We start from the raw sequence: 14,965 nt of genomic DNA, 5'->3' as shown, positions 1-14,965 counted from the left end.
TAAACCAATGTAAAAGCTAAACCCACATAAATGGGTTTTAATGGGTACGCCATGGGGAATTTTCACTCTTCACACACGAGACCTATATATTTATGGAGGGTTCATCTTACTCGCAGTCAACTCACGATGGATCTTACGCGGTGCGGTTGTATTTATTAGAGGGGAAGTACCAAGCTGGCGCAACGTTGAACGCTAAAAGATGTTTGAGACGCACCGCTAAAATTATTACAAGGTAAACAAAATACTAGGTGCGTATTTAACACTGTTTCAGACTGTTCATTTGCAGGTTGTCATATACTTACATTATGCAAGAAGCATTGTACAAAAGTGTTCATTGGGTGTATATTAAGACACTGTAACTGCATGATAGCACAAGCATTTCTTTTATTTCGTATCAACCTTTTCGTCTCTATTTAATGGAGCACGCATAGTGTATTTCTTAATTCCCCTTTTTCTAGCTACAAGATGGAATCCTATTGTACAGAACTGAGCAGAAAATCAAGAATGTCGAGGATGGAGGACCAACGGTCACTAACGGAAAGTGGCGGAAAGTTGTGGAAAATTCTGAGGAGAAGCACACAATAATAAAGCAATTACATGACGAAAGTAAGGGCGCATCTTATTTGCAAACTTATCATATTTTAAAATTATTCGGTTGGCATTATATGCTTTTAGTATTTTGCATTTTCTTTCATGTCTCTTTTAATGTTGTAATGTACGTGGTCACATGGGAGTCACAAAGACTCTCCTCAAAGTGCAGCAACATTTCTTTTTACATTGCATGTCAGATGATGTAAAAAAATACATAGCTAGGTGCCATAGATGTCAAATGCAAAATCCAAAAGCTAAGAACACCACACCTCCTCTCCACCCAGTACCAGTGTCTATTTGTAAGCCATGGAGCCAGGTAGTTACCCCTTTTTAATAATTACACATGGAAAATATAGAAAAAAACGCTTAATAAAGATTATGAAATGGTTATTTATCAGTTATTTTATATGACAGGCCAAAATTCAACACACCAGCAATGCATTTTTCCTTATCACAGATATTACTTTATATTTATGTTATTATCAAATCTATTACAGGTTGGCATTGACCTTGTGGCAATGGAGAAATCGTACAATGTAAACAAGTACATCTGTTCAGTGTTGTATCCGTACTGTCCAAGAAAAGCAAAAGAATATATATATTACGACTTGAGACACCAGAGTGAGGTAGGGATTAATTTCTTGCTAATGATACATTTAGGACTAAAACTTAAGTATTTTATTATTTTCACGGGAAATCTATATCTTTATCAAATACATTGACATTGTGTAATTTCCTTTATAGTACGTATTGTTACTGGTGTGTGGCATAGATTAGTTTTAACCATCGATAATACATACCATTTTTCATATCCTTCACGAAGGACTTTAAGATTTGAATTAAAGTGTTAAAGGTAAACCTTAGAAGGGAAGATAGAAAGGGGGGCAAAGCTGCCCCAAGGTACATGGGGCCATACACAATAGTGGCGAAGAAGCCAAACGGCACGTATATTCTGGAAAATTTACAAGGGAAAAAGTCTCTTAAACTTTTTCCCTTGACTGTGGGTGCTGGTCAGCAGTACAGAGAAAATAGGTGATTTTTCTTTTTTTTTTTAAATATAAAATGTAAATGGCATCTTTTATCTATTCTATAAAAACAATGTTAGCTATTAAAACATCAATTTTATATTTATTGTCATTGTGTTTTCACATGGACATAATACTCTTAATACTCTTATTATGTCCATGGTTTTCATGATCAATTTAGTCAGCATTTACAGCACGTTGACTTTTCTGTATTTCAGAGCTGAAGGCGAAGCTGAAACCACTTAAATATTTTAAAAATAATTACATAATTGAGTATTTTGAACATCAAAGAAGATTGTAAACAATAAACTCCCAGTTAAAACATGTTTTCTGTATTCTTGTCGTTTTTAATTCAATAAATTATATATTATTATTGATAATTAGTTACAATCATATTGCATCAATAGAACTATTACTTCAATGAAATGCATAAAGCATACATATTGCAAAAAAATAAGGAATATTGCCTTATGGGTACGAATTAAACTCGACTTTCTTTTGCCTAAAGTGCAACAGTAAGGGGGACCCTGCGATTCAAAGCGGACTGTTCATTTTAAATCTGAAAGAAGTCTGCGGACTGCACGTTTTAATATAGGAAGTCCCCCGGGACCCTACGTTTTAAAACTGAGTGTCTGCCGGACTCTCAGTTTTAAAACATAGGGTCCGCCGGACTCTGAAAGGGCCGGACTCTACGGCACGTTACACCGGCTAAGCTGACAGTAATCTAGTGAGACTCCCCAAAGGGATAGATCAATCTAAAATCTGTGGTAATGGGGTCTTAAAAGAGTTTAAAAAAAGGGCTTCATGTAGACATCATCCTTTCCTAGCATGTAATATTATCCGGCTGGTCGGCTCTGCTGTCTTTTCTACCTCTTCCCTCCCCAATAAATAAATAAATTAGCAAATAAATGAAAGGAAAGAAAATTACATAGAAAGAAAAGAGACAAAATCAAAATCGTCCTATCTTTGTGTCCTGGTCATTCCGTCAACAATGCCCTTGTCTACCGCTTCGATCGGCATGTGTCTATTTTTATACGTAACCATTTACTCGGTAAATCCCTTTTTTTTTTTTTTTTGCAAAATCCTGGATATGCCAGTGCAAATGTAACTTGCACTCTTTCGCACTCGAGGGCACCCTAAGACCACCATCGTCGTCATTAGCGTATGACAACGTTGATACCATCTGCACGATCACTTATGCAAACTAAATACGACAGGCGTTTAGTCTCGTTGATCTGCGTTTGATGTACCTGTACACTTGATATGTCCTCTTTCTTTAAACAAATGTGTTATTTTGCTAAAGCAACGATAAAATTGGAGATAAGGCTTTTAAGAAAAATCGTGGCAAATGTTGGTAATTTTTTTATGAAGATGTTTGCATGCTTAATAAATACCGAGAAAGGGTTGGTTATACTTGCAAGATACAGATATTAGACAGAAAAAATTCCATAAATTTCTAAAATAGCGAAGGCCAGAACTTGCGGTTTGGAGCCTTTTTCAAACAAATGATTATTAATAAAAACATATAAATGTTACACCAGGCATTTGGAATGTCATTCGTCTCTCTTAATTTTCACAGGTACTGCGTAGAGTCGGGAGTGGCGGCCGCGGGTTTTTGCATCGTGGCCTGGTATCGTGCGTAATGCGGACAGTTTTCACTTCTATCTGAAAACTTGGACTTTAACGGGTTGAAAGGTAAAAGCAGAAATATGAACTTCAGACATGTTTCAAGTTAACTTTTATTAAAGAAATTTTTTGTCGCTTTTTAAGGTCTGAACTGAGAAAGATAAGAAGTTATTCAGTATGGAAATAAGGCTTTTGAATATTTTCAAACGCGTAAAAAACACCAAGTTTTGCTCGACGATACGGTTAAGCCTTGGTAGCTCCTTAACAGTTCTCCTCGACCGCTCGTTAAGATAAGGGACAAATGAGTCAATGGGATTAATGTCCAGTCTGACCAGTTGGGAGTGTAGAAGCATTTTTCGACAATCCATACGATATTTTAGAATGATGTAAAACAATTGCTTTGAACAAAACTCGATACATTTAATAAGCGCAAGTGAAAGTAATCACTTCTGAAATTCAGCATTTGCATGTACTAAGTATGTGTATGCATAGTCAAAAACTTCGTCAAATCTGACTTCCCGTCCCTCTCCTCCCCCCCCCCCCCTCATGCCTGAGTTGTGAACATTCGGTGCCCTGCACACTAATTCACCTCATGGGAAGGCGGCACGTGTGATTTGGGTATACAAGCTGTATCAGTGACATCAGCTTTTAGGCCATTTGCTCAATTGCTCAAGGGGCACTTGTACATGTACAGTATACAGACTCTATTGGCAAAAAGGGTGTTTCGCGAACTAAGCCTTTAACATCTTACTTAAACAAGTGTACATGCCCCCCCCCCCCCCCCCCAATAATACAACTACTTAAGCACCAACCAAACATATATTTAAGTTTTCTTAATTTCATCTATATCGGAATGCACGATATCATATAGAAAATGAAGATTATACGCAATACGGATTTATTACTACCCTGACTGGATATCTAACAATTTCCATAAACTTATTCAAATCGGGCACTTAGTTATCATTTTCCAAAAGTGATTTAAAAGCGACCCAAAAACTTAACAAACTTTCACTGTGGCCACGCTACCCTCTGCAAATCCCCTGTGCAAAATCTGCCTGTATGGAGGCAAAATCTGCAAAGCTTGCTATTGAATACACGTGTCGGCTATCAGGATCAGACGCAATACCCTGTAATTCCGTAACCTGGAAACAAAAATACTCTTTGATTGTTACTTCATCTCTTGTCTGGATTGATTTATCAAATGTATTATAACTTATTTAATTAATTTGTGACGGTAATTTAATCGGAATTATTTTCTTCATTTACTACAGAAAATTCAATTAACACATTGGGAACGAGAACGATGCGCTGTTCCAACATAGACGTACCTTAATTCCATTTCCAATGCTAATTGCAAACATGGTAATACCCCGATCTCTAGCATTCTTGGACTCGTACGTGGTCCGATACATGTCGTTGGATTGCCCATCAGTGATAACAATGCCGATCTTGATGGCCCCAGGGCGGGCGCCATTTTTGTCACTGAATAGATTCTGCCACATATCTCTGATGGCTTCACCAGTATTGGTGCCTCCAGAAATGTACTGTATCTGGTCTATGGCTCGATAAACTTCTGCTTTTGTTGAAGTATCGCTGAAATAGGACTCGATGGTGGATCTGCTGCTGAACTGCATTAGGCCTATCTGAACATGCTGGTTGGTAATAATGAACGAACTCACAAAATTCCGAACGAAGTCCTTCATTTTATTAAAATTGGCACTGCCGACGCTACCTGATGCATCTAATACAAAGGCAACATCAGCCACTAACGTTGCACAACCTACAATATGAGGAAAACTTATTTATTTGTATATTGTGCATGATAATTACCTTAACTGGACGTCAACAAGATTCATAAACTAATACAAATTACGCCTTTTTGACAAAATCATTTCAACGCAAGTAACTCCACAAAGATTGGATAATAAAGCACGTTTATCACCTGTTGGTGTTAAAGACAATACCTTTGCATATGCCCGATGTAAAATCCGCTTGTATGGAGGCAAAATCTGCAAAGCTTGATACTGAGAACACGTGTCGATCATGAGTGTCAGACGCTATACTGTTTAATTCCGTTGTCTGAAAAAAAAAACATCTCAAATAGTTTGGCCTACTCATTGCTGCATTTATATCCCTTTTTGTAATATCTGGTTAGTAGATTAAAGGCTGTATTCGGTATTTCTTTAACTCTGGTCACTATTTGTTTTCATTTTTATTTTGTTTTGTTAAGCTTAGGCAAATTAAGTTTTAATTCATACAAATAACTATTTTTGACCAGATAATTTTAATGACACATGCAGGGCCAGAACAAACGAGGTTTGACACAACAAGACAATACCTTGATATTTACTCCCACTCCAATAGCAAACATGTTGATACCCCTATCTCTAGCATTCTTGGCCTCGTTTGTGGTAAGAGACATGTCGTTGGATTGCCCATCAGTGATAACAATGCCGATTTTGATGGCCCCAAGGCGCGCGCCATTTTGGCACTAAACAGATTCTGCCACATATCTCTGATGGCTTCACCAGTATTGGTGCCTCCAGAAATGTACTGTATCTGGTCTATGGCTCGATAAACTTCTGCTTTTGAAGACGCATTGCTGAAATAGGACTCGATGGTGGATCTGGTGCTGTATTGGATTAAGGCTATCTGAACATGCTGGTTGCCGATATTAAACGAACTGACAAAATTCCGAACGAAATCCTTCATTTTATCAAAATTGGCACTGCCGACGCTTCCTGAAGCATCTAATATAAAGGCAACATCAGCCACCAACGTTGAACAACCTAAAAAGAACCAAAATATTATCAAAACTTAGAAAATTAAAACTCAAGAGACGGTTTCTAGATGGTCAATCCGTGATCGGCTATGGAATGATATTATATTTATGACTACGGAGAAAAATTTTTAAACTGAAATTCCAAGACCCTATTTTTATTTCTCAATATTATTATTTTTCTTATGCATTTTTGGTATGCATTTAATAATTTTGAAGCATTTGAGAAATTATATCTTTGTTGAAATATTATCCATCTATTCAAAACCTACCGCAAAATCCACAGAAGAATTTGCAGTAATCTGCGCTCCACTTTAGAAACTGGATGCAGATATCATTTGAGTATCTAGAGCAATCTGTCTTGTCCATACAGGATTCCACTGGACGAGCAGTTGTCGTAGACATCGTTGAAGATGTTGTTGTTGTCGTAATCACTGTTGTAGTAGATGGTTTTGGGGTCGTAGTATGTCTAGTACAGTTGCCATAAAGCTACCGTGAATGAAAACAGACGAATGAAGTATAGACACTTAGGATTCAGTACCTAAACTACCTAAAGTAAGTATCATTTTTATTATATCTTTAGTTTTCTTACTCTTAAATATGTGGTGTGTACTGTTTCCTCCCTTAGAAATAATAATGGTTCCATTGCATCTGTACATAATAATACATAGAAATACTCACAACCTTTCATAACCTAACCTTCAGCAGTATATCTCTATACCTTATGGAATACTCTACGCTTAACATATGACGTGTGCTATTTCGATCCTCAGTCAACAACAGATCTACTACGGGAAAACAGTTTCATTTGATATGTCAATACTTACATTGAAAAAAAATTAACGGTTGTGAAGAAATCTACCGGTAGATGACATCTAAACGAAAATGTAAGCAGGCTGCCGATAAAGTTGGGACCTAAACGCTTATTTTTTTTCAGTATTACGAATGTATTGATATTAATCATGTAATGAATTTAATGAAAACTGGAAGCATTAGGCATAGGGCCTACCTTTAGCAGGTGTTCGTTCACTGCCTTCTGATACCCAATATCCACTAACAACTGTATGTCCACGCCGGTGGTCTGTCGTCTGCCAACAACCACATTAGATGTAGGAGCAAAGGGGGCCCGAAATTTTCATATCCTTTACACTCTGCCCTCAATCTGTCCATCGCCAGCGCATTGCGGGCTAGCAGATCAGATAGTTCTAGACGCAGTTGAGAGTCATCACCAGACGCTGCATGGAGCAGTGAAAGGACCGAAACTAAGGCGGCTATAAAGCACGTACGAATGTATGAAGTCATCATACTTTAAAGGTACTAACCAAAATGATATGATGTCGTGTCCGACATAAAGACCAAAAAGATATCTCATGAGGTCATATGACGTAACGTGTTGTGGTCCAATAGTTCTCGAGTAATGTGGCAACCTATTTGTATAACGCCGAGGAAAAGAAATTAATTATACAATCATAAGCAATTAAAGTTTGGGTCCACGTGAGATAAGAAATTAGTATACAAGCGATGAGTGAATAGGAGAGAGAGGAAGAGAAAGTAGAGGAGGGGACTAGGAGAGACGGAGCAGAGGGCAGACGTGATTTCGGAGAGTTAGGAGTTGAAGACTTCACTTACAATATGTAGCTACAGTTATGTGGACTTTTTTTTGCACCTTATGTAAATCTGATAGAACCGTGGAATTTTTGAATTGCGTTATCCGTTCAGTTAGTCAAAAACGTAATGCCCTTATTCGAGACCACGCTTGAATTAAGCGTACTAAAATTATATTAGTTTAGGACATTCATTCAATATGTATGAAAAGGTTCATTACAATGAAATTATTCAAGGATTAAGCTGCAGATCTTCCGTTTTGCTAGCTAATCCTGATGTGCATAACGTCACATTAGCAGTAGCGTCATTGGCCGCGTTTTCAGCAGTTAACTAAACGGACTGTGTTCACCCTTCTCGGTATATGTCCCATAATAAATACGCATTTAACCATAGAAATAGGCTTTTTTTACCAAAAGGATATACGGATAAATGCCCCTAATTTGAGTCTGTTTTGATCCAAGATAAATCAGTGACAGTCCAATTACAAGACATATATTGTGTCCGTTTTATAACAAGAAAGACAATACCTAGGGGCTGTCTAGACAATAGGGACTGTCTAGTGAAGTCAAACGGGTAAAGCGGGGGATATGTCTCTCTCTTGCTCTCTACCAGAACCCATTACTAGAGGAACCTTTCAATGCAAGCGGCCAAATTTCGAACACCATATTTGTGTTTGTTCTTTACTTATACTTTTACTTCGGCTGATTTTCCGACGAGCAAATGTACTATTAGAAGAGTTTAAAAAGGGCTTCATATAAACATCTCCCCATCCTTAGCTTGAAATATTTCCCAGGTTGCCGGCTCTACTGTCTCTCCTACCTTTCCCCTCCCCCCAAAATAAATAAATTAGCAAATAAATAAAAGAAAAGAAGATTACTTCGAAAGAAAAGAGTCAAACTCAAAACCGTCCCCATCTTTATGCCCTGGATATTCCGGCAACAATGCCCTTGTCTACCGCTTCGATCGGCATATGTTTATTTTATGCATGTCACCATTTACTCGGTATACCCCTTCCTTTTGCAAAATCCTGGATATGTCAGTACAAATGTAAACGCGCACTCCTTTGCAATTAAGGACACCCTTAGACCACCATCGTCGTCAATAGCGTATGACAACGTTGGTATCTTCTGCACGATCACTTACGGAAAGCCGACATGATAGGAGTTTTAACTTAAAAGTCTCGTTGGTGTACATGTTTACTTGACGTATCCAATGACTGGCCTATCCTAGTGGGCCTGCCCACCTACCCCAGTGGGAGTTAGAATGAAAGGGATTGTCCTGTAGCTCGGCATAATGGTTCGTGTGCAAGAGAAAACGTGAGTTCATTCGCAAACTTAAAGGTCTGGTTCAGCTTTCTTAATTTTAATCAAACATTTCGTTTTTATTATATCTTATTCTGGTGTGACATTAACTGAAAAAGCAACCTTTTTATCATCTCTTTCTTTCTGCCAATAGAGGCGTGACTGGTGCTTACACCAAGTAGATCGACTTCGTGATCAAAAAGACAGAGCGTGGGGGCAATTATCTTTCTCCATTATGCATACTTCAATATAAAAGTCATATAATGAAATAAATTAGGATTTACAAAGTTTTGTGGGGGAGTCAAAATTTCTTGGGGGGAGTCACATTTTCATTATGAAAATTTGACTGGGGAGTCACATTTTGGGGGAGTCAAATTTTCATGGTACATCGGTAAGCAGGCTGCTACCTCGCCATTGTTGAGAACCAAGGCGAGAACGATTTCATCGTGTTCATCGGAAATAAGGCCGTGAACAATATTTGGATAGGGATCAACGACAAAAGAGCTGAGGGAACTTGGGTGATTGTCAAAGGCAACCCAGTTGCTTTCACAGGTAGGTTACTTTGATAAAAATTGCGTTCTAGTATAGAAAACATGCATCTCGTCTACAATATTTCCCTGGTTTCTTCCAATATCAACGATTGATGTAGCTTATACGATTGCCAGGTATTGAGAGGAATTTACTGACAGAAATAAAAGAGCTTGGCACAGGAACATTTATGCTTTCATTGAAAGTGCACCTGTCTTCTGGTATAATCCACCCCCCTTTATGCTGCAAGACCACCATTGCCACACTTCATTGCCATTAAAGGTCAATACTAATACATTATTTTATTTTATTTCTACTTCAGGTTGGGGTGGTTCTGAACCAAATGACCTAGGCAACAACGAAGACTGCGCAGAGATCCAACAAAGTGGGAGCTGGAATGATAGGGATTGTAGCTCGGCACAATGGTTCGTTTGCAAGAGAAAACGTGAGTTCATTCGCAAACTTAAAGGTCTAGTTTCGCTTTCTTGATTTTAATCTAACATTTCGTTTTTATTATATCTTAATCTGCTGTGAAATTTAGTATCATGAGTACGGGCTTTTCATCTCAGACAAAGCTCTCGATAATACTGCATTTTTTCTTGCTTCCAGTGCAATGGACGATCAATTAGAATAGCCAGTACCTCTATGTTGACGAAGCAGTCTCGTGGTCGGAAGCAGACAAAAACTGTGCGTCTGTGGGTGCAAGCTTGGTGGTTATTGAAAACTAATCGGAAAATGACTACCTGCATGCTCAAAAGTACCCAGGCAGTCATTTCTGGATAGGTGCCAAAGGCACGACTAAAGAGTGGACTTTTACGACATCTGCCGGAAAGAATTTGCCTTTTTCACGTGAGATATTTTGTTAGTGCTCAAACAAGGATCTACTATAGATCGAAAATAAGTTATGGTTTGAAATATACACAAAATGAGCGCAAGCCCTTTACTTAGAAAAATAATTATTTCCTTGAAATCTCGACATTTTTATTTTATGAGCCAAACCTTACATAAAGGCGTTCAAGACCCACAGGTTTAATTTTTGTCTGTTTTAGTCTCTTTCGCATTTGAAACAAACTATTGAATTCCACAAGTAAAAAAGATTCTATCACCGCTACCGTGCAAATTTGAATGTAGGGGTCTGCACGATAGAGGAGGGCTTTTTTCTTGCGTGTTGCTGAAAGATTTGTAAAACTGCATAATAAACTCTCATCTGTTTATTTCAAATCATCACAAGCACAAACAAATCGACGAGATTATTGCAATCTTGAGCAATACTATCAATTGATTAACAAGTCTCGTAAATGAGCATGGAGAAATATTCTCAACTATTTTCAAGCATCTTTTCTCTGTGTCTGTTCTACAAGTGCAAGCAGCTGCATCAAGTAGGTATCACGTGGACATACAGGTGTCTATGGCAAGGTGCTCTCGGACATCCCTGGTGGGTACTTAATACTATAGTTAGGTGGGCACGAAGGTTTAGGACAACATTTCCCTGGACGTGGCTGGAGGGAACAAACCTCTGGTAACTGCCAGTGGAGGCACCTGTAGAGACAGAAAGATATAAATTATGCTTTGAAAGATACACAAAATGAGCGCAAGTCCTTTACTTAGAAAAATAATTATTTCCTTGAAATCTCAACATTTTTACCTTAAGAGTCAAACCATACCTAAAAGCGTTCACGACCCACAGGTTTAATTTTTGTCTCTTTTTAGTCTCTTTCGCATTTGAAACAAACTATTGTACTCCACAAGTAAAAAAAAAGATTCCATCACCGCTATCGTACAAATGTGTATGTAGGGAAGGCATTTGGTTCTTTCGCAAACCGATACGTGGCTTATGATTTACAGTATGCTTGAATCCCAAAATATAATATTACCCCACAGTTCCCACAAAAAAAAAAAAAAACAATCTATATTCTCTATTAATAATTATTGACTTTAACTTTTCGCCAATTAAGATCTATACTTTTACGTGGTCCAACATTGTTGTAGGTAGTGCACTCGGAAAAGTTATTACCAGAAATGTTTAAGTTTGCCTTCAAATAAGTAGAGAACGAATTTTCATCATTCATACATTTTAATAGGAGACGACAATGCGATTTTGTCAAATGCTGTATAACACTGATGAAAACAACTTTGCCTTACATGGCACTACACGTGTATAGGCCTGAAGCCCCATTCGTGCAGGTGCAACTGTACTTGCATCCATCTTTCCACGTTTCTCCCTGTTTGTATGTCTTGCCATTATAGAGACAGCCGGATGCTGATGAGGAATTTTAAAAAAATATGCTTTATTATAAAGCAAATACCAACGAAAAATAATGATTATAAATTCCCAGTATTGTTTTCACTACAATCTAGACACAGAACATAGAAGTCTATGAAGAAATCCAGAAAAAGGTGCGTCTCATTTGAAAATACCTGGGTAGGTCCCAGTGCCACTTCCGGCTCCAGTGCTTCCCCCCAAGTTGCATACTGGCTTCCTGCAGCAAGAGTCGTTTGGATCTGGTTGCATTGAGCACTGTGGCGGGAATCCAGTAGTATCGTATTTTGGACATCTAAATTGAACAGAAGGAGAAATACCTTACAGAGTTTTTTCCTCGTTTCTTTTATGTAAAAATTCTTTATATTAGCACAGAACTGACAGCTGTTCAAGTGCAGTAGATCTGGTTGAAATCCATTAAGACTGTTGTTATACATGTACTATTATTAACGTGTTAGCTCGAATTATAGCAAATTACCAAACAGCTGCACCTACTTATAGCTCATAGTTTATATTGTAGTAAAATACAGTTATGAAGGGCTCACGGTTTAACCAACCATCCTCCATTTCTTCAATTTAACCTGTTACCTTTCTGTACATCTGTAGAAGCCTGTTGACCCATCTACACATTCGCAGTTGTAATTACACCCGTCTTTCCACGTCCAGCCTTGTCTATACGTTTGTCCTTGGTATATGCACCCGCCTATAGCAGAGATACTATATTTTGATCACGTTATTCACTGCATACGACACTGTCTATATAAGCAAACATCACATTTGGATTACGCTTAACAAACAGCAATTTTTATATCGAGACCGGCCATAAGAAACAGCATAACATAACGTAATACGAAAACGACTGTACACGAACGTTCCTAAACCGTACAAATATGAATTACCATATCAGATTCTGTACGAAGCCACCTACATGTGTTCAAACAGACATACGGTATAACTAAAAATACAACCTTTATTTCACGTATACTATATTTGATTCCGCGGTCATTTGATGATTCTTTTAAAGAAAAGATATTGATAGTTGTGAAAACAAACGAAAACAGCTTACTGCTCTGAACTACACCCCCAGTAGAGCCACCGGTTGAACCACCGGCTTGTGAACCTGAACTCAATTAAATGTCAGACATGGAAAATATTCACGGGAATAAGCAAAATCAATGTGTAAAAGAAAACACAGACGAACAGGAATTTAAATGTTAATCCACAAATTGTGAATAATTGAGTCGTGTTAGTGACGCTAAAATTATTGCATAATTCTAACTTTCCCCATTATTTTCTCTTCCTCACAAAACAGTATCCTCCAATAGGAAAAAATATCCATGCTTCATAGAGATATATAAACAATAAAAAAGTAATATAAAACAGTTGTGCAATTATCAACCTAAGACCGCATTCTCAACGAATTGAGCCAGGCTTTACAAATCCTGAGAACTAAAAATGGCGGACGTACATGAAAGAAAAACCGCCTAATCTTTTAATAGTCTCTCCGCCTCTCACACGCCTCCCCACACGTCGTCCCTGCGGGGTACAGTAATTAAATCTCGGCTCCGTTCGCCATGCGGAAGCTACCTGAGAAATATTAAGTGTGCATGCTCATCAGTTAAACTCGTGGTGAAGAAAGCATGGCGGCTGAAGGCGATCGAAGGAAAAAAGCTCTTCTGTTCTATTATCTTTCAAAACAGAGACGAAAAAGGAATGAATTGGCCCGTAAAGCAGCAATGGATCGGCTATCTACGGAGATAATATCACCAGAGATATTCACGGAGATATTCATGTTCGGAGCCGAGATTTAATTACTGTACCCCGCAGGGACGACGTGTGGGGAGGCGTGTGAGAGGCGGAGAGACTATTAAAAGATTAGGCGGTTTTTCTTTCATGTACGTAAGCCATTTTTAGTTCTCAGGATTTGTAAAGCCTGGCTGCATTCGTTGAGAATGCGGACTAAGTGTGTGCGTCATAGGCGTGACTCAAATGTTAACATTTTTGTAGAATGGCCCATATAGCACGCTTAGACTGGATAGCACTCACATGCTGAACTTATCGACTGATTTATCATTGTGCTTGCCAATATACTTATTCACATTGGCAGGTTATTTGTGAGGTTCAACTGTGTATCGAAGAGCATTTTACTCGATTTTACTTCTGTGTCACTGTGATTTTTACTGAGTTTCTTCTGAATATTCTGAATATTCTGAATCTTTTGCTACTCAGGAAATCATTTACGAAGCATTAAGAAGTACTATATACAAACAGCTTGAAATTATACATTTTGTCAATTTAAGATGAGGTTGTTCTTTGTATCTTAAGTTCATGATGTTGAATAAACAAAAAAGCACAATATGGTTTCTAGCAAAAAAAAAAATAATAATAATAATAAAAAATAAAAAACCGATACTATATATACGATTAATTGTTTTCATTACCACAGAAGTTACATGTCTTGGGGCAGTTTTCTTTTGCCCAGGCTTCATAAATTCCAGTGCAGGCCTTGTCACCATAGGCGGCGCAGTTGGAGAGTTTGTCGGTGCACGTGGACGACCCCCCTTTAGGAGATAATAATAGAGTAAACGTATTGAACAATTTCTAAATTACAGTGCTTGAAACATTGTAAGCAATATCCGTTAATTACATTTTGTATGACGAAGGTGCCAGTATATGTTACAAAACCTGTACATCTAGCATTGATTTTTCATTTTGGTTTGACCAGTGATGCAAAATACCATAACATATGAACCAAAGTGCATTTATGCTCTGTAAGCAGGAGTAAAATATGTAAATCAAATTGCATGATATTTTATACAATTTTATAAATATGCAACTCATGTCATGTGTCGAATTTCTTGCAAACCGACTGAATCTGGTAAGATATTAGATTATGGCATTATGTATAAAGATATATATCTGAATGTCTGATGCTATACTCCCGTTTTCCAAAATTCCGTGATTACAAGTGTAACCAGAATGCAGTAGGCCAAACCAGTATACTAAGTAATGCCTAAAATGTTTTTATTGCTGAGAAAAAATTACACTGCTTATAGGTATTTTTATATAATGAACGCATGTTGACCATTTCAGTTTGTCAACTTCAGTTTGGCCAAAATTACGGCACGAAAGTTGAATATGGTTAAACGCTCGGAGTCTTCACTTGGTTATACAGGCAGAGGAAAAATATTGTCAATGTTAACTAGATTTGACCGGTTAAAATGTCAAATGTTTAGTTTTAAGTTTC

At 37.7% G+C, this 14,965-nt stretch overlaps 3 protein-coding genes across 3 annotated transcripts; 1 reads left to right on the top strand and 2 right to left on the bottom strand.

The window, feature by feature from the left end:
- Positions 1–398: 398 nt before the first annotated feature.
- LOC147762539 (uncharacterized) lies at positions 399–3,311 on the top strand. The gene is made up of 3 exons (XM_087011146.1): positions 399–907; positions 1,089–1,217; positions 3,196–3,311. The coding sequence occupies exons 1-3, from the start codon at positions 728–730 to the stop codon at positions 3,283–3,285; spliced, it is 399 nt and encodes a 132-aa protein (XP_086867272.1). The 5' UTR covers positions 399–727; the 3' UTR covers positions 3,286–3,311.
- An 812-nt stretch (positions 3,312–4,123) lies between these two features.
- On the bottom strand, positions 4,124–5,830 carry LOC147762538 (matrilin-1-like). The gene is made up of 4 exons (XM_087011144.1): positions 5,584–5,830; positions 5,210–5,324; positions 4,574–5,025; positions 4,124–4,387 (listed from the first exon to the last, which is right to left on the bottom strand). Exons 1-4 carry the CDS (start codon positions 5,665–5,667, stop codon positions 4,268–4,270), a joined length of 771 nt encoding a protein of 256 aa, XP_086867270.1. The 5' UTR covers positions 5,668–5,830; the 3' UTR covers positions 4,124–4,267.
- Positions 5,831–10,654: 4,824 nt separating this feature from the next.
- LOC147762537 (uncharacterized) lies at positions 10,655–14,280 on the bottom strand. The gene is made up of 5 exons (XM_087011145.1): positions 14,160–14,280; positions 12,307–12,421; positions 11,877–12,013; positions 11,601–11,718; positions 10,655–10,997 (listed from the first exon to the last, which is right to left on the bottom strand). Exons 2-5 carry the CDS (start codon positions 12,338–12,340, stop codon positions 10,834–10,836), a joined length of 453 nt encoding a protein of 150 aa, XP_086867271.1. The 5' UTR covers positions 12,341–12,421; positions 14,160–14,280; the 3' UTR covers positions 10,655–10,833.
- Positions 14,281–14,965: the final 685 nt, after the last annotated feature.

Source organism: Lingula anatina, chromosome 4 (assembly GCF_051362555.1).
Source record: "Lingula anatina isolate TDL-2025a chromosome 4, LinAna3.0, whole genome shotgun sequence".
Taxonomy (NCBI): Eukaryota; Metazoa; Brachiopoda; class Lingulata; order Lingulida; family Lingulidae; genus Lingula; species Lingula anatina.
This window is presented reverse-complemented; position numbering and strand designations above follow the sequence as displayed.